General features: G+C 44.3%; 1 protein-coding gene across 1 annotated transcript in view; it reads right to left on the reverse strand.

The window, feature by feature from the left end:
* Nucleotides 1–20,166, reverse strand: part of ST6GALNAC6 (ST6 N-acetylgalactosaminide alpha-2,6-sialyltransferase 6) — a 47,984-nt gene that overhangs the window by 9,209 nt on the left and 18,609 nt on the right. The window contains exons 2-4 of the mRNA XM_066580586.1: nucleotides 7,982–8,158; nucleotides 6,317–6,726; nucleotides 1,907–2,014 (exon numbers count right to left, since the gene is read on the reverse strand). Coding sequence (XP_066436683.1) covers nucleotides 1,907–2,014; nucleotides 6,317–6,726; nucleotides 7,982–8,158 — 695 coding nt within the window. The remainder of the gene's footprint in view (nucleotides 1–1,906; nucleotides 2,015–6,316; nucleotides 6,727–7,981; nucleotides 8,159–20,166) is intronic.

Raw genomic sequence — 20,166 nt, forward strand, 5'->3', positions numbered from 1 at the left:
CAGTGATCAGAATACAGAACATACGTCTAAATTACTGCCCAATCCACCCTCGCGACCCTCTATGCAAGTGACTGATTTGTCTTCTTCCACACGCTTTTCTATAGAGATTGGCTTTTTATAGCTAGAGCGCATGAGTGGTTGTTAGCTGAATGACTGTTCCCCCAACAGCACTCTTGCTGACCCTCCATATACATGCATGCTCAGCCGAAAGTGCATGAGTTCTGAATGAAGAGAGGTGTCTGGCGGCAGCTCATCTCATGAGATCAAAAGGTCCGGACCATTGAAATCCCACAACCCAATCCCTATCTTCCCCGCCAACAGATGGACGGGCTAAGGGATTTCAACTGTGTTGGGTAGGTGCCATACACATTAGATATTTGGATGGTTCCTCCACAATCAGAGGGTTTGGCAGATGTACATCTAATGTATGTGGCCAGCTTAAAGGGAGTGTCCAAGTAACATTTATTTTGGAAAGGTACTCACAGTGTAGAAAAAAAAACATATTAACCCTTTCCAATCCACTGTCTGACGTCTAAAGACATTCTGATTGAAGGCTGCACAGCTCCGATGTCGGAAGACGTCCGGCAGGGTATTCTTACTGTACATTACTGGCCGCTCTGTTGTCGGGGGCCTCTCTAGCATGATCCATACCACAGTACTGGCTCTAGCCAGCAGATGGTGCTGTTGTATAATAGCAGAAAGAGAAAACCCCCTAGGAAACCCTAAATCCAAAATTGGATTGCAAAGGGTTAAGATATGCTCATCTCACCCAATCCTCCACCACTTCTTTTCCAATGGTGCCCAATGTCCCCACTACTCTACGATGATATGCCAACATAATGACATGTGACCACTGCAGTTCATCCCTGATCAACATAGACTGATGATTGGCTGCAACAGTCACATGTCCTCTTGTTGGTGATGTCATCACAGATGCAGGAAATAGGATGAAATAGGTCTTCTTTTATGCTTTTCCAACCTAGTGAGCATTTTTCTAAAGGTTTAGACACACGGGATGGAGTACGCCCTTCTGCAGAATATTCAGCACCAAAATCTGCACTACTAACATGCGGATTCCGCAGTAATTCCGCATCAAAGTCTGCCGCTTGCTTTGAAGATTTTGGTGTGGAATTCAAGGATGGTATTAAGCGGAATGGCAAAATACTCAAAAAAGTTGGGAGCCATTCAGCTTTCGCTGGGAGGCGCACGTTGAACAAGTGCAGACCTCCCTGCAAAGTTGTTGGCTAGTCGATGATAGACAATGATTACCGGATTACACCAGACGATGATTAATCAACCAGCGACAATTTTTAGGTGAGCCGAAATAAGCAACTAGTGATTGAATTCTCACTCGTGCCCCGCTTGGTGGCCGTGTTTGCACAGAAGTGTCACTTACATTCGCTCTTCCAAGAGACTTTTGAGATAATAGTTACTTCGTATAAAGCCACCCTAACTCTCTGCACGCATCTCCCATATGGTGGTTTGCACAGCTAAGGACAGGGGCGTAACTATAGAGGGTGCAGGGAATGCGGTTGCACCCGGGCCCAGGACCCTTAGGGGGCCCATAAGGCCTCTCTTCTCCATATAGGGAGCCCAGTACTATGAATAAAGCATTATAGTTGGGGGCCCTGTTACAAGTTTTGCATCGGGGCCCAGGAGCTTCAAGTTATACCTCTGTGCAGCATGGTTTAGGTATGGGTACAGGTACAGATAGAGGGGGGGGGCCCAGTTCACCTTTTGCATCAGGGCCCCTGAGCCTTTAGTTACGCCCCTGGCTAAGGAGATATAAATCCTGCTCACATCTACAACATCGTCCTACCCGAGTAGAACATAATAAATCCCCAAGTCCCAGGAACTAGCCGAACATTCATCAAAGGTTAATTTGACATTTCGAGGCCCTCCTTACCTGCAGTAGTTGGGGGGCACCATCCCGTATACATGGACCTTGTTACACAGCTCCACTGCAATAACCATGGTGAACCACCCTGTGCTCAGCCATGAATGGGACTTCTCCCTGAGAGAAACAATACATTCATTATCATTAAAATGCAATCGGTTCATTTTGAAATGGGTAAAAATAATGTCGCAATTCAGCAGAAACGGGCTCTGAAGAACCATTCTGTAGGCTCGCTGCTGATTGCTATAGCAACGCTCAATGGTGTCTTATCTGCATAATGGAATAATGTCTCTTTAAATCACTAACTAAATATGATGACGAGTGCGGAGATGATGGAAGCTGGTTTGTTCATATATTATTGCCTCTTTATTCGTTCAGTCTACCTGCAGTCTTGCATTACACGGCACGCAATGAAGCCGGTGGGTTACCAGTGAAATCAATGGCTGCCTGCTGTTCGCCAGCACAGAGATCAGTTTGCTGCAGATATCTGATCTGGAATATTAGAGGAGGGTTTCCTGTTATCACCTTTCTCAAATACCGTAAAATCCAAAACTTTGGTAATTTGCCTTGCACTGCTGGAATAGAGACCATGTAGACGGAATATGTTGACCTATTCCTTTTGGATAGTCACCTACAGCTCAGTGGTATTCTATGACGTATTCCCGGTACACACCATGATCTGTTTACACCTAGGACTACGACGGTAACATCCGTTACGTTTAGAGGAAAGCAGGTTTCATCACCAACATAAAAAGGGGTTCTTTACTGTAAGAGCAGTGAGACTGTGGAACTCTCTGCCTGAGGACGTGGTGATGGCAAAATCTATAGAGGGGTTTTTAAAGGGGACTTGATGTCTTTCTGGAGAGGAAGGATATTATAGGCTATAAATCTAAGATTATTTGTTAATCCGGGTATACAGGCAGGTAGGAACTAATAGGGGTTGATCCAGGGATTAGTCTGATTGCCATTAGGGAGTCGGGAAGGAATTTTTTCCCCAAAAGGGCTATTTGGCTTCTGCTCTTGGGGTTTTTTGCCTTCCTCTGGATCAACAAAGGAGGATAGACAGGCTGAACTAGATGGACATTGTCTTCATTCGGCCTTACGAACTATGTTACTATGTTACTGTGGTTCGAGGAATTTCCACACAACTTTGGAAATGGAACGTCCCATCCATCTGGACCCCATTACGATGCCTCGTTCAAACTTCGATAATTCACGTCACCTTGACATGAGCGCGGTGGCCGGTGTTAAACCTCACAAGTTAACACTTCACAACTTATACATGTGTGAACGTTCCTGAGCATCACCTGGGGAACTGCCACTTCATAAGCAATTTACATACTGCTATTCCATGACTTTTGGCACATCAGTCTATAAGTACAGTATGGCCGTATACGGACTCCGAGATTGAATGGACTTTTAATATGGCCACATGCAAGAGGAAAGGCAGGTAAATATCACTTTTAGCATATGGTCAGTTCCTTCAGTTGTCTCCAAAAAATCCAATAAAGTTCCAACATCATTGGTAGAGATTCCAACTCCACCAATGTGACCATCTGCATAAATCCTCTGGTACAAGTGATAAACCTCTTAAAGGGAACCTGTCAGCAGGTTTTGTCCTTTTGAACAACTGATAGCACTACTGCTTGCTCCCTGAATGTGTGGTGTGGCTAGTGGATAACGTAGGCATGTCATCCACATCAATCAAGCAAAGACGGGTGGGCTTACCGGGGAGACCTCAGTGGCTCAAATGGTCCAGGTATGCCCATTGGACATTTTGGGCCTAATTACCATGTAGAGTGAGAATTTTAAAAAGACCTATTCCACAGCAATGCCGGGATTATGGTTAGTAAAGGATCATGTATCAAAAACTTAACTAATGACTGATATAGCGCTAACAATTGCTCAAAAGAGTAAAAGCTCTCCCCCCCCCCCCCCCACTCCCCTCTGCAACCCCCCGCTCACCCCTGGCGCCCCCCGAATCCTTTCGTCCAAGTAGTCAGTTACTCGGAAAAAGCGGTGCTCGAGTGCAAAAACACCCGAACCAAGTACGCTCGCTCATCTCTACTTGGCAGTGTTCGTAGTTACCGGCTGGGTGGCCCATTACTATAGCAGCGGTTTCCAATCTCCGCTATGAAAAGCCAAGGTGGGAAAACCCCTTTCGGGTTGTGCTGTATCCTATTTTCTGGGATGCTCTAATTAAAGGGGTAGTCTATGGTTAAAAAATATGTCTCCTGTCGTTGTTAGAGCTTCACACCTTTCCACAGGTTGTGTGTGATATTGCAGCTCAGTCCTGATTACTTTGAAGGGGTTTCCAACATTAAAGTATTGACGACCTATCCTCAGTTGATCATCGGGGGATCTACTGCTCAGGATCCCTGCTGATCAGCTGATTAAAGAGACTTGGGTGAGCACCACTATCACTTCAGTCCATACCAGGCACAGTGCCCTACACTTTATAACGCCTGTGCCTGGTATTGCAGCTCAGTCCATATTCACTTGGATAGGGCTGAATTGCTCTAGGGTCATGTGACCGATGAATGTAACATTGCCTAAAAATATCAGCTGATCGGCAGGGATCCTGAGTGGCGGACCCCCACTGATCAACTATTGATGGCCTATCCTGAGTCATCAATAGTTTAGTCCCAGAAAAGCCCTTTAATGGAGCCAAGTTGTAATATGAAAGACAACTAATGGACAGATATGCATAGTTAGTCATTAGTGAGAAAAAATACATTGCATTTCTTATTTTGTATAGATCCTGAGTTAATTCTGCAGACTTCACAGCTCAAATCTCCCAGTATTTCTTGCCGGCTCAATGCCTGCACAGAAAGTGATCTGATTTGCATTTTGGGGAATGTCATCTTTCCACCAGGTGCTGTATAGCACAATCATGTGTTGTATTATAAACTACTTCAGCTAAACCAAAGGGAGTTTATACAGCAAGATTGTCCACTGTTTGCAGTGGCAGCTAGCAGAGTTGTGAATGCAGCTCCGGATTTTAACCCTTTGCAATCCAATTTTGGATTCATGGTTTCCTAGGGGGCTTTCTCTTTCTGCCATTACACAATAGCGCCATCTGCTAGCTAGAGCTAGTACTGCGGTATGTGACATGCTTGAGAGGCCCCTGACAACAGAGCAAACAGTAATATACATTAAGAATACCCTGACGGACGTCTTCCGACATCGGAGCTGTACAGCCTTCAATCAGAATGTCTTTAGACGTCAGACAGTGAATTGGAAAGGGTTAATAGAGACTGTAACATGATAGATGTAAATGAATGACTCCACAGGATAGGGGATAACTTGCTGATCGGTAAGGGTCTCACTGCTGCGATCCCACTGATCCCGAGAATGGGGGTCCTGTGTCCCCCGTCTTGTGGATAGGTGATAAGTTGTTTTAGTGGGATAACACCTTTAATAACGACAAAAAAACTGAGATAAGACAAATCCCTTTCCCGAACACCACTTTCCCAAGTCTTCTTTATACTGGGTCCTCAATTTCCATATTCAGGGTGCCAGGGATTGGTCTCAGATATAAGGATTTTTTATGCATGAAGCATGCCGCATGCTACACATGGAGTGAGTTAAATGCATGGTTGATGGTGTGGAGTTACTGATGGGCTGGAGGTCCACTTAGGGGGACAATATTAATACTGGGGTCACTAACGAGGCTCATTGTTACTACTGGGGCAACTAAGGGGGGCAGATTTACTACTAGGACCACTAATGGTGTCACCATTACTACTGTAAAAAGTGGAGTGCAGCACAACCTTGTTAGTGAAGAAAATGTGGATATACTCTTGGTGCACGTTCCTCAGCAATGGATCCGGACTTCTAGATCCTCAGACCAAGCAGGAAAGTTTCAAAAGGAGGACCAGCACACTGGATATCTTTTAGTCAGGAAATTCTTCTTTTATTCCCCAGTATAAGAGCATAAAAAGACTGCGACGTTTCGACCTCACATACTAGGTCTTTATCAAGCATGCTTGATAAAGACCTAGTATGTGAGGTCAAAACGTCGCAGTCTTTTTATGCTCTTATACTGGGGAATAAAAGAAGAATTTCCTGACTAAAAGATATCCAGTGTGCTGGTCCTCCTTTTGAAACCATTACTACTGTAGTCACTGTGGCGGTCACTATTACCCCTTGGGCCATTAAGGCCGGTTGCTATTACTACTGGGACCACTAAAAGGGTCACTGTTACTATTGGACCACAAAATGAGACACTTTACTACTGGGAGCATGATTATTACAGGGGCCACTAGAATAAAGGAATAAAAAAAAACATACATTGTGATAAGCCACGCCCCTAACACCCCAACACCCCCCTTTACCTTGGCCTGTATTTTTTGTGAAAAAGGTTGCAACCCCTTTTATAAAGCGTTGCTATTTTTCACACCTTATCGTTTTTTTTACCTGTCTCTTCCTGTTTCTGCTCGAAACAGCTCATCGAATCGCGCCATGTTCTGAGGGGACAAAACAAAAGCAGACACATTGGGGAAGGCTGAGCTGGCTCGCTGGATAATGTGGTACAGGTTGGCTTTGCTGTTCTGCTGCATCTTGATCGGAGGACCCCAAAAAATAAGAGTCTGACTTGGAGCACGGCTTAAGAACTCTTGGGGTCGCCGCAGTACACGGTAGACACTGGAGTGTGCAACCACCCTGAAGGTTGTCTTATTACCCACATCTCTTTCATAGCCTGTCGTGGGGGCATCATTCATGCGGATGATGCACTCTGACTGATCGATCGTAGGGCCCAGGCCGGTGTTAAGCAGGTGGCTTGAGCTGGTGACCAGCAGACAACTGTTGCATTTGGTGTGAAGAGTCTACAAAGAGATCAGAGATTATTGTGAAACTAACATGACAACGATCTTTAAGCAAGTACAATATATTTTCTGACCAACGCACTTTTGTTGCTATCAGGGCTAATATTGTAAGTGTGACTTTAACCCTTTGCAATCCAATTTTGGATTCAGGGTTCCTAGGGGGTTTTCTCTTTCTGCCATTATACAATAGTACCATCTGCTGGCTAGAGCCAGTACTGTGGTATGTGATATGATGGCAAGGCCCCCAACAACAGAGCGGCCAGTAATATACAGTAAGAATACCCTGCAGGATGTCTTCCGACATCAGAGCTGTACAGCCTTCATTCAGAATGTCTTTAGACGTCAGACAGTGGATTGGAAAGGGTTAAAGTCCCCTTTATTGAGAAGACCTCTCCGGACATAGGTCTGAATATGTGCAGTAAAAACATGGCCGGCCTTAGCTATGTGCGAGTCTTACAGTCACACAGGGCGTTGGCCACCAGCTTGTAAGGGGCCACCAGGTAGATGTAGACTGACGGTAATCTCCCCCTTTAAGTCCATGTAGCAGCATCTTGTGGAGCTACGTGAATCATCCTCCTCCTGACTCCTGCCATATGATGTTCCGAAATGCCGCTGTCAGCCCATCTGCACCACCGCAACACAATCATTTAGTTCTGCTACTGAATTTATTTTATGAGCTTTTTTCTGCTGCTATACTATGTTATAAGCTTGGTTCTGGTATTGTATCTATGTTCTAAGGTTGTTTAGTGCTGTATTTATGTACAGAGCTTGGTTTGGGTGTTGTATTTATGTTTTGAACTTGGCTCTGGTGCTGTATTTATGTCATGAGCTTAGTTCTAGATCTGCTTTTTATCAGCTTAGTTCTGGTATTGTATTTATGTACTGAGATTGATTCTGGTGCTGTATTTATGTACTAAGTTTAACTCTGGTACAGTATTTATTCAGTGAACTGTTCTTGAGTTGTATTCTGTTTTCTGCATAAGCAGAATACAGGCAGACCGCCTATTGGTGCAATATTTATAGTTTTTTTATGATGAGGGTGCCAATAAAATTACATACAGGTCACCATCTAACCTAAGGCCGGTACTGAGCAAAAACCTTGTATTGTGTGGATGTTTTTGGATGGACAACCATTGAAGGTAGAGCTATTGAGTCTTAATGTCTCATCTCAAAATCTCGACCCCCCCCCCCCCCTCTACAAGCTCAGCAACGGGTGACATTTTTATGAAGGCAGCAGTCTTCCTTCCCATCTCACCTTGTTTCCAGACACTGGGATATAACCGTCTTGCAGCCCCCATTTTCTAATATTGGGTGGGTTGTGATGTTTGATTTTCAGATCCTTGTAGTTGAATGGCTCCTCATAGTTATTAGAGCTCAGAATGATGAGGAAGGTTACAAGGGCGAAGATCAGTATGAGGGCAGCAGTACGACCCTGTGAAAAAGCAACAAAAACAGAAAAAGTTAGTTAGGCCTCATTCACACCTATGCTATACATTTCCATTATTCAGAGAGAGGGTATGCCAAGGGCTGGATGGGGATAAATGATTACGGATTGACAATGAAGGGTTATGTATAGCAGTCCCTGCTCGGAAAGATGGGAGATTTTGGTCGGAGCATGTAGAAATGAGAAAGAAAATAGTGAAGACTGTTATACAATTCCGTTACTTGCTTAAATATTTTCGGGGTCTTCAAGAGAGAAGGTACATTCAAGCGAGAGAGGTGAGTGCGCTATAGCCAGACAGCACAGTCAATGTTGAGAAATGTGTGAGTAAGGCCGGTCTCACACGACTGGATTTGGATTGTGGGTTCTGCGAGTGTATCATCCGTGGTAATATGTGGATCAATCAAATGCATTGAATTACGCAGTTCCACTCACAGTAGCGTGTCGGAATTGTGTAATTAAGCCTATTGTTTTCTTTGGTCGTGGATATACCCTCAGCACATGTTACATTGCATAGAGCAGCGCGTATCCGCATCATCACTAAGCAATGGCGTGGGAAACCTAAACAAAAAAATGGTGTACTGCGCATGACTGCTTGCGTGAGTCATGCACAGTATAGTTTTGCGGCTGTATACGAGGGTCACAACCAGGCTCACAGCTGGAATCTGCTGCGGACCTCCGCAAATGGATCCCGCTTACGGCCTTAGTAGGCTGTGATATTACTGTGTAAAAAGCATATACTTTTTGTCAAATCTGATTTTGTCATTTGATCATTAATAATGTGGATTTGTTATTTTGGGGAATTTTTGTGTGTATGTGTGAAGGGCCCATATTTGTTGTTTGCCTGCATAAGTTATATGGTTTATGTGCATCCATTAGATGACTGGACATAAAGACATGCCCAAACAATTAGCTGGACCCCAAGGGGTGAAGCTAGGTGATGTAAGGAGAGGGTGGAAAAATAGGTAAGATTTCTCAGACGTGATAGTTTTGCCCCAGCTTAACATAGATCGACCTAGCAGAGAAGTGTATTTCCGTTTGAGTGGAATATGTATGTGTATATATATATTCTTGAGTCAGGAGGGGTAACATCACTCCGTAGGGAGAGCACCAAGAATGGCCTTATTAAAGTCTCCTCACTCACCTTCTTGGTGCTCTCCCTAAGGAGTGATAATACCCTTACCGACCCACGTTATAGGCCTCTCACTAGCCAAGCCAGAAGACTACTGCACACTGATGAGAAGCAAAAACCCCGAAACAGCTGTCTGTGTATGGATTCTGGCTTGGTTTTCAATTCCCAATCATTGCTCTACAGACCTATAGAAAAGAGTCAAGCATTGATTTGAAGAAATGCTGCCATCCAATAGGTGGCACTAAAGAGGTATTGTTTCATCTCCTTTCTTTGTATCTTCCTGATGTGTGCACAACACAAGTACATAGTATATAAAATATATTGGATTTTACTTATTTGAGTACTATTGAATTATGATGCTAAAATAGTATTAAGACAATTGTGTACTTGATTAGTATATTGCAAAAGGAAGTCGATGAGTGGATCACAGTGTCTCAGAAAGCGTGTGACAGAGGGTATAAGAAAGTTGAAGGGAACGGATGTTATCTGTATAGTGGAATAAGTATGACTGAGGAGGCAGCGCCATCTCCTCCTCTGTATCCACCTCCTAAAGCCTCCCTCACACAGGCATTTTTGTACAGCATTTTAGCACTGCCTTTTCAGTGCAGCGCTAAACGCTGTATAACGCTCCCATTCATTTCAATGGGGCTTCCCCACACAAGCCTCAAAACACAGAGTCTTCAATGCTGCGCTTTGACAGCGATTCATGTTCTATCTTTGGCCATTTTCAGCCATGCGTCGCCCATTGAAATGAAAAGGTGGCACAACTTGATATCACGCTTCTGGCAGCGCTAAATGCAAGTGCCAGCTGCATGACCTAAAAAAATCAATACTCACCTAGCAGGCACCGCCCGGGTCCCTGTCGCTGCACTCCGGAGCTCCAGGCAGTCTGCCGGCCACTTGTCATCGCCAACATAGCATCCTTTGCTAGTGATGGAGTTTGAAGTCATGGAATGTGAGACCAGGGGTCTGGAAAATGTTGTTGAAACCACCATTGCTAATGCAGATTTTGAGTTTTTCGTAGATGGCTTCAGATATCATGAAAATGGGCAAGCAAAAACAGGCTATGTAGTGGTAACTAACAATGAGGTAATTGTACAGAAACCAATTCTTGGGAAATCAGCTCAGGAGGCCGAGCTGATGAAACGGATTTGAGGTATGATTTTTGGAATCACATTCAATTTCGCACCTTTGTGGCGCAGTAAAAGTTTTGTCGGATTATCGAGTAAACCAATCTGGAACACAGAAGCTGTGTTTTTGTTGTACAGGGCTTTAGCTCTTCCCAAATAGGTTGCCATTACCAAAGACCAGGCTCATGTCAAGGGGACTACTCTTGAGGCCCTAGGGAACTGGAGAGCAGACACAGCAGCCAAAGCACCGGCCTGAACTTCCTTGGATGAGGTAACCTACGTTAACCTACTTCCAACCGAATCGGAGTGGATATCTCTATGTTGCCTATTTTGTAGAAACAGGCCTCAAGCGAGGGAAAAGGGTGGAGAGACAGATGAGAGGGGAGTCCGGATGACAGGTAAACACCTGTGCTTTCCCAAACGCTCTACTCTATGATGTCACATTTGAGTCAAGGACCAACTCACCAGTCAAAGACGACAATGTGTGGTGTCTTCGGCTTGGATTGCCACAGGGTTTAACAATGCTGCGAGCACATTTGTGCAGAGATGCATGATTTGCACCCGACTCAACCCAGGCAAAGTTGCCAAAGTACCTCCTCACCGTACTCCAAAGCCAAACTACGTGTTCCAGCAACTGCAGATTGACTACATACAGCTGCCTATGGTAGATGTGTGGGAGTTTGTGTTGGTTTGCATAGACCTTTTCTCATGTGGTCCAGAGGCTTGACCTGTGAAAAATGCTAACGCTAAGACTACAGCTTAGGAGTTGCTGAAGTAATTTGTAGATATGGTGTATCAGATATTCATAGAAAGTGATAGAGGTACACATTTTCTGGCCAGGCACTTTAGGCGATCTTACAGGGGTTAGGAATTACTCAAGTGTTTCACCTCCCTGTCATCTATACAGTAGTGGCAAGGTAGAGAGATTAAATGGCACCTTAAGGCCTCATGTCCACGGGGAAAATCAGGCCCGCTACGGATTCTCCATGGAGAATCCACAGCGGGTCCCTCCTGCCCCGCGGACATGAGCCCTGAAAATAGCATTTACTCACCTCTCGCACGCTCCGCATCTTCTCTCCGTCACGGCCGGATCTTCTTTCTTCGGCCCAGCGGATGTGCACGGCACGTCGGTTGCGTGCCGTGCACATGCGCCGGTCCGAAGAAAAAAGATCCGGCCGCGACGGAGAGAAGTTGAAGCCGCGAAGAAGGGAAGATCCGGAGCAGGTGAGTATATTCTGATTTTGGTCTCCCGCGCATCCGGACGGCTTCCATAGGCTTCAATAGAAGCCTGCGGGAGCCGTCCGTGCGGGAGACCCGCACGAAAATGGAGCATGACCATTTTTTTTCATGCTCCATTTTTTAAAATTCCCTTTTATTGACCATCCGCGGATATTTATCTACCCGCAGGTGGTCAATGCATCCCTATGGGGCGCGGATACGCATGCGGGTGATCCGCTGCGGATTTAAAATGCTATTTTGCCCGTGTACATGAGGCCTAAAGTTGAAAATTAGCTCTCTACTCACTAAGAACCATTTGAAGACCAAGCTGTCCCCATATAAAATTATGTTTGGTAGGGCCCCTGTAAAAGGCCTATATTTTCCCTAACATCTCCAGGCCCAGCATGGGGAGCTTAACTCCTATGTGACTTTTTTACACCAGAATTGACTGTCGCTCATAAACATGTATTTTCCTAAATTCCAGATCCAGACTAAAAAGAGGGGTCACATAACTTGCTTCCAGGAGATTGGGTTGTCCTCAAAAGACATGTGAGGAAAAGTTGGGAACCGAGATTTGATGGTCCATACCAGATCCAGCTGACAACCGCCACCTAAGTCAAAGTGGAAGGAAAGGACACCTGGATACAAGCCAACCATTGAGAAAACTTTTTGGCTCCAGAGCCTGAGAAATGCTTGGAAGGCCGTTTCTACTGTTACGGACAATCCCCAGTATAGAGGGACTCAATGATGTACTACAGGACGATTGGGACAATAAGTTTGTTAAACATTATGAGACTATTGTTAAGGATTTTGATAATTCTGAGAAACTTAAAAACTTCTGTATACATATACGTAATAGTTGGTATTCTGGACGGGTGGTTAGCTGATGTCCTCAACCATACTGTCCTAGCACTTCCTCCAAGTATTTACATTATATGTGGACATGAGGCCCATAAATTGTTTCCGTTAAACAAGACAAAGTTACTTATATACCCTTGCTCGTCTTACACATGCCACCTTTGTTCTCCCACATGATTGCCATTATGTGGATCTTGAAGGTAATATGCAATTAGTGGCTGAGATGAGCATGAGCAAAAAGAGCATGAGCAAAAGCAGGACACATGGTGGAGTGACACATTTACAGTATTCAACCCCAGCAGTTGGTTCAAATCTATAGTAGGATGAATTATGGGGATGAAATCTATAGTAGGATGAATTATGGGGATGAAATCTATAGTAGGATGAATTATGGTAATGGAATCTATAGTAGGGTGGATTATGGGGATGAAATCTATAGTAGGATGAATTATGGTAATGGAATCTATAGTAGGGTGGATTATGGGGATAATGCAGGCTATATTTCAGATATTGCTGCTATGTTTAGCTGTCTATGTTGTATTCATGTATTGCATATCATGTCTTTTTAAGGCTTGCAGGAAGGTAATGCATTACCATATAAGGCCATATATTTGCTCACTTATAGGATTAATATATAATTATATGTCCTATATAGTACTGTCAAAATGATTTGCAACAAATAGGCTTATACAGGTCATTTAGGCTGCATCCACACGGGCGACTTTATCATGTGATTTTGTCGCAATGCGAATGTGTTACAAATCGCATGTATGTGGAGCCCATGCTTTCTGTTGGGTTTCCTTCACACAAGTGATATTTTGTAGCCTGCTACATTGACCACACTTGACAAAGGGGGAATAAAAGGAACTCTTTATTTGTACCGCTACTGCTGCCTTCATCTCTATTCTTTGGACTTTTTGTACTTTGGGCTGCTTTGGATCCAGACCACATTGGGCGCTGCAGGATTCCTGTCCAGCCCTGGTTGGGCATAAGAAGTGCTACTGACAACTCAACTGTATATAGTAGCCTGCGACTATAAAATCGTGGCATGCTCTAATTAGCGTTCTTTTGTAGCCCATGTTTCCCTATGGAGCCTTCCTTTCTGTTGCATTGCATCACTCGAAAACGTGGTTTTAGTGCGATGCAACTTTTACAGTAGGAAATCCTACTGTAAAAGCCCTATACTAAGCCCTATCTGCAGTAAAACAATAAAAATTATAATACATTATCTAAGAAGCCTGTCATCTCCTCTTCACCTCTGGTGCGTCTTCTGCCAGCCCTTCCTGGATTGGAGGATCAAAATCCCTGCCTCCAGGAAGAGCTGTCTGTGATTGGTTCACGGGCACCACGGCTCTGCCAATCAGAGCCAGCGCTCAATAAACCAATCACAACCAGCCCTTTCCGGAGGCGGGGATTTTGATCCTCCAATCCAGGAAGGGCTGGCAGAAGACGCGCCGAAGGTGAACAGGAGAAGACAGGAGATGACAGCGTTTGAGATGACAGTGCCGGTGATGTATTACTTTTTTGTTTTATTTACTGCAGCTGGGGCTTATTTTCAGGAAAGGTCTAATATTTCAAGCCCCTTCCCCCTGAAAATCCTCACAGTTAGCGCCACAAAATTGCGTTATCACAGCGAGAAGATGCAGTGATATGGCAGGAACCACCGATGTGATATCGTTGCAATTTTCCCGCATCATAATCGCGTCGCCTATGTGGATGCACCCTTAGGCTAGTTCCACACGGGTGGTTGCGCTTTTGCTGCAATTTTTTTGTGAAAGTCAACAAGACTTTCTAGTGTTAAAATTGCATCGCATTGCGTTGCAATGCATTATAAAGGAGGCTCCATAGGGAAACACAGAGGATAAAAAAAAAATCACACATTGCAGAAAGATAGAGCGTGACGCAACTTTTTGTTCTCTCAGCATCGCATCAGTGAAAACATCGCAGAGGGGAAGGAAACCATTGGAAATCATTGGTCTCATAATCTGCTTTTTTACTGACTCTCGCATCAGGCGTAAATCGCATGATTTTCTCGCCGTGTGAAACCACCCTAAGTGATTGTATAGCTAGAGGGTGTTGTCTGACACTAATTGGTGTTCTCTCTCTCTCTCAATATATATAAAAGCTATAAAACAGGAAGCATGCTTCAAAGATAAACTCTGAGCTGTGCCCCAACTATTTGTGTGTTGTGTCTCCCTTCTTCTCCAGTGTACTGTACAGATAATTGGGCGTACCTGGTTGATAAGGCTTTAATACACCTTGAGAGTAAACCTAAATTAAGAGGTAACTCAAACAGATCCCATTGACTAAAATGTGGTTAGTCCAGTTTCTGTTCTGTCATCTGGCATTTACCAGACAAAGTAGCACTTTAACTTGTGGTATAGTCATATGTGGTGTTTATGCTGCATAGTTTCCGTTGTGGATTTATGTGCAGAAAATACACCGTGTGTTACAGAACAGAAGAAGTGCATGAGATTGAGGTACCTTTTCAGACATTGGAGAAATCTTCTCAAACAATAAAGACACCTCAACCACATAAGAAACCTTCTCAAACATCGGAGGAACCTTCTCAAACATCAGAGGAACCTTCAAACATTGTAGGCATCGTCTCAAATATGGGAGGCATCGTCTCAAATATTGAAGGCATCGTCTTGAACATTGGAGGCATCGTCTTGAACATTGGAGGCATCATCTCGAACATTGGAGGCATCATCTTGAACATTGGAGGCATCAGATCAAACATTAAAAGTATCAGATCAAGCATTGAAGGCATCAACTCAAACATAGGAGGCATCTTCTCAAACATTATTGGCATCTTCTCAAACATTGGAGGCATCTTCTCAAACATTGGAGGCATCTTCTCAAACATTGGAGGCATCTTCTCAAACATTGCAGGCATCTTCTCAAACATTGAAGGCGTCATCTCGAAGATTGGAGTCATGACCTCAAACACTTAGGCCATCTTTTCAAACATTGGAGGCATCTTCTCAAACATTGGAGGCATCTTCTCAGACATTGGAGACATCTTCTCAAACATTGGTTGCATCATCTCGACCACTTAAGGTACCATTTTAGGTACAGTATTTGTGGCAAGACGGCCCCTGACCATAAATATGAAGATATAGAACCCTTCCAGTATTTTTCTTTACTAATGGATCGCATGTGCTGACTCGGCATACTCTTCACGTAAAGGACACTTTGCTCTAATGTGAATGATTTCCCCTGGTGAGTCTTTGCATTGACTAATATGCTATATTTATTCCTTACCAATATTTATATGCTACATCAGCAACTAGAAAGGAGGAAGATCTGTCCCGTTCCATAAACACTCACTTTGTCACCATATATATGCTAGTTATTGATATGGTTACTAGCTATTGGTTGAATTGGACATATTTGAAGGCAGAAAAAAACTAAGAGAGTGGGACTAAATTAGATGGTGTTGTGCTGCACTCTAGCTTCTGTACTGTAATTATATCCCTCCTGCAGTTGCCATGCAGTGTTATGTATTTCTTAACCCCTTCCCGACACATATGGCTAAATACGTCTGAAGTGCACATACCCTGTGCAGCTAAGATATATGCTGTGTATGTAGCAGGCTAGCAAGCTCGGAAGGTGAGTGCAATCCATAGATTGCAAATATCGTCTGTCTTTGACAGCCGACACCCGCCTACAGCAGTCATGATCACAGATATCTTCATGGCTGTTAACCCTCTAAATACCATGGTAAATTCTGAGAGAAGCATTTAAATGTCCTGAACGGGCCCCCTGCAATAAGATCGTGGGGTTGCCGTCCGGGTGTCATGGCATCCTGGGGCCCTCTCCAGGCATCCAGGGGAGCCATGATTGTTTGCCTATTAAATCATGCCTGTAGTATGTCTTTAGTAGGCAGTATAATGTAATACCATAGTATTGCATTATACTGTATAAGCGATCAAACTATTGCAAGTTCAAGGCCCCATGTGGACTAAAAAAAAAAGTAAAAAGAACTAAAAAAAAGACTTTCCTTATTAATTATTACAAGAAAATATTAAAAGTTAAAAAAAAGCTTTTCAAAATTATCGCATAAAAAAAAAGTAAGAAACATGTAAGAATTGATATCACTGTGTCCATAAAGGACCAATTTATTGGATAAGGAGAAAACGATGGAGCGTGGGCACATCCCTTGTAATGTAAATCACATAAAAGCAAAGAGATTAACCCAATTTCTTCTTTATTAATTAAATGATAGCCAGCACAGGTAACGCGTTTCGGGGACGCAACCCTTTCCTTAGAAGTGGCCATAGAGCACGTTTACACTCCAATACCTGTCCTCCACCCATTCTGAACCAGTACCTGCTATGTTACTATTGCCTAAGCAATTTGGTTTCACTCTAATTGAGACAAAGCCTTAGTACATTCACATGGGCGATAAAACTGTCTGCCGCCTGCCCTGACCAACCGCATGATATCTGTGATGACGTTTATGCTGCCTGCCACGACCTCAGCTTGTTTCTGGTTTACGTATGTGTTCACACCCTCAGTTACAAAATCTCGGCCTTGTATAGAGTTAGCAGCTGCACTACTGAGACTATTTCTTTGAGTAACGGCTTCGGGACCCCGCAGTGAAGACCAGATCCCAATTGGAGGGGTCACACTTTCACCCTGCCAATTTGGATCTGACCTTCACTGTGGGGTCTCTAAGCCGTTACTTGCAGAATTGGTCTCAGTCATGTGGCAGCAGACACTACACGAGACGCAGGCGACGTACTGGGAGGATATGAACAGAGACTTAGCCAAGGTCTGGGCAGGCAGCATAAACTTCAATACCAGAGTCAGAACAAAATTGCTTAGACATCCTCCTTAGGGAAAGGATGCCCAATATGGTCAGGACTGCAGGGCATAGATTGGGGGGAGTATAAACAGAGCATGCAGTGGTCTAAGCACAGGAGCGCAGAAGAATCAGGAAGGACGTAGCATCTGAAACATGGGAGAGAGGTTAGGAATAGTCGCCAACAACGGTGATGGCAACAGGAGCAAAGATTATGTCCGTGCCTGCATGCACATGAAGAAATGTAAACATATCATGTTATTACATAGCACATATAATGTGCCAATGTTACTCTTACTTTATATAACCACACTGCATCTAGTTATCGCAGGTGATGGTATCACGACCCAGATTGATACAATGCAACAGAAGGAGTTACAAAAATATGTAATATTTCAGAAAAGAAAACTGCAAGTTAATAATAGTACATTAGCAAGTAAACAATCAACGTTTACTGTAGATTTATCTAATACTAACAACGGCTAACTGAATCCTAGGATTAATAATACATCGTGCACAATGCAGAATAACGACGCCAGGATGTTATCACTAATGCTGTACGAAGATTAGTCCCAAGGAACAGAAATATAAATCACACAATGTAATACAAAGTTTGTCATGAAAAGGGATTAACACACTGTTATTACCCAGGTGGTCTATTGTAAATACAGCAGTCAGACTCTGATCACAAGTGTTGGAATTATGGAGGCTTACCCTCCTGTATAATATCGCAGTCCGTAACCTCAGGCAGTGCACTTTGTTGAACAGTCCGAGTTCTGTTGTGTAACGCTCTCCTGTGTAACAGCCCTGTTTGTCGATAACTCCCTGCAGTGTGCACACCTAGCGGTTTTACTGAGGCTGGCCTCACTTACAATATGTTGTGTGAGAATGGCTTCCTCCATTGATGCAGGCTTTCTCTTGGGACTATCATGCTTCTCCTGGTAATACTCCCAGCAGCATCTCTGCTCACAGTCTCTGCACTCCGCTCCTCCTATGGCGTAGCAACAAATCCTTTTCATAGGGAGCTTGTTGCTCTGAGAACATTTTGGCTCGTTCTGCAGGCTTAGGAAGCTTAAAGGGGTTGTCCGGTTACTGGACAATGCCTTTGCAATAGGAACCGCTGTATAAAAATAATTAACAAAGAAATACTTACCCCTCCGTGGCCATCGGGATCCAGTGTTACAGCCTCGAAGTCTGTTGTGACAAATGATGTCACTGGAAATCACATGACCACTGAAGCCAATGAGAGGTCGCAGTGGTCACCTGATTTTCTGTGATATCATCTGTCACAGGAATCACCAGGACTGCAGCGGGCTGCGGTGCTGCATCTCAGCGGCTGCAGAAGAGTAACTATACTTTTGATAATTATTTTCACACAGGGGGTCCTATTGAAAAGGGGTTTCCAGTAACCAGATAACCCCTTTAACTCTTCAGCACTGAGTAGTGTTGTAGCTTTTTGGCACTTCATGTGCCATAATCCTCTGCCTAATTCTGTCCCATGGCTAGTCTTCTCCCTTATTCCGTTCCCGTACGTCTGACGGGGGACCCGAGCTTCGTCAGGGAGCTGCTACAGTAAGAGAGGGCAGTGGGGTATCGCTCACAAGCTGGCAAAGTCATTGCATAAACTTCATTTCCAAATTCATAGCCTTAGTATAATCTTTAACCCCTTAAGGCCAGGCCTTGGTTTATCCATTTTCGTTTTTACCTCCCGACTTTCAAAAAATCATAACTCTTTTTTTTTATGCATCAACGTAGCTGTCTGAGGGCTTACTGCATTTTTCAATGGCACTGTGTAAGGTACCATGTACAGATAGTCCCCGACTTGCGAACATTCGACTTACGAATTCCGCAAGATGTGAACAATCTGTCCTGCACAGTATGATGTCATGCTATGGCATTACATCATACTGTACAGGGACTGGGCAGGCTTCTATCAAGCCTGATAGAAGGCTGTTCGGTCAGATCGCGGTTGCTAGGCAGCCGGGGGCCTTCTGAAAGGCCCCAGGGCTGTCTATGCAGAGCGCCTATCAAGCCGTGCGCTCTATCGGCACTCTGCATAGGCAGCCCTGGGGCCTTTCAGGAGGTTCCCGGCTGCCTAGCAACCACACAGCATCCCGCGATCTCATCGTGGGACGCTGTACGCGACCCCGAACGTCGGGTGCCGGCTGTTTCTTACAGCGGGCACCCGGCGGCAGCAGTTCTGATGAGCTGCGCCGCTCGTCAGAACTGTTAACACTTTAAATACTGCTGTCAGAGCGGTATTTAAAGTGTTAACAGTTCCGACAAGCGTCGCGGCTCGTCGGAACTGCTGCCGCCGGGTGCCCGCTGTAAGAACAGCCGCCACCCGACGTTGTATGGAGCGGGATCCACCCGCGATCCCGCTCCATATAAACATTTGTCCGACTTGCGAACAAATCAACTTGCGAATGGGCTCCCGGAACGGAACCTGTTCGCAAGTCGGGGACTATCTGTACTGTACTGAAAAACTAAGAAATTTCTAGGTGAAATGAAATGGGGAAAAAATGCTGCCATCTTTGACTTTATGGCGTACACACAGCAGCAAAAGTGACATAACTTTACTCAGTTTGGCAATACGATCATGACAATGCAAAATTTATATAGTGGTTTTTTTGCTGTACTACTATTAAAAAATAAAATATCGTTGGAAAAACATAACATTATTTTCGGCCGCCATCTTCTGACTGCCATAACTTTTTACATTTTCCGTGTTGGAGCTCGTTTTTTGCAGGACATCCTGAAGTTTCTTTTGGTGCCATTTTGCAGTGCATAAAACTTTTTGATCGCTTTTTATTTCATTTTGCCTTGCAGACGGGGTGACCAAAAAAAGAGC

The sequence above is a fragment of the Eleutherodactylus coqui genome, chromosome 10, assembly GCF_035609145.1.
Source record: "Eleutherodactylus coqui strain aEleCoq1 chromosome 10, aEleCoq1.hap1, whole genome shotgun sequence".
NCBI lineage: Eukaryota > Metazoa > Chordata > Amphibia > Anura > Eleutherodactylidae > Eleutherodactylus > Eleutherodactylus coqui.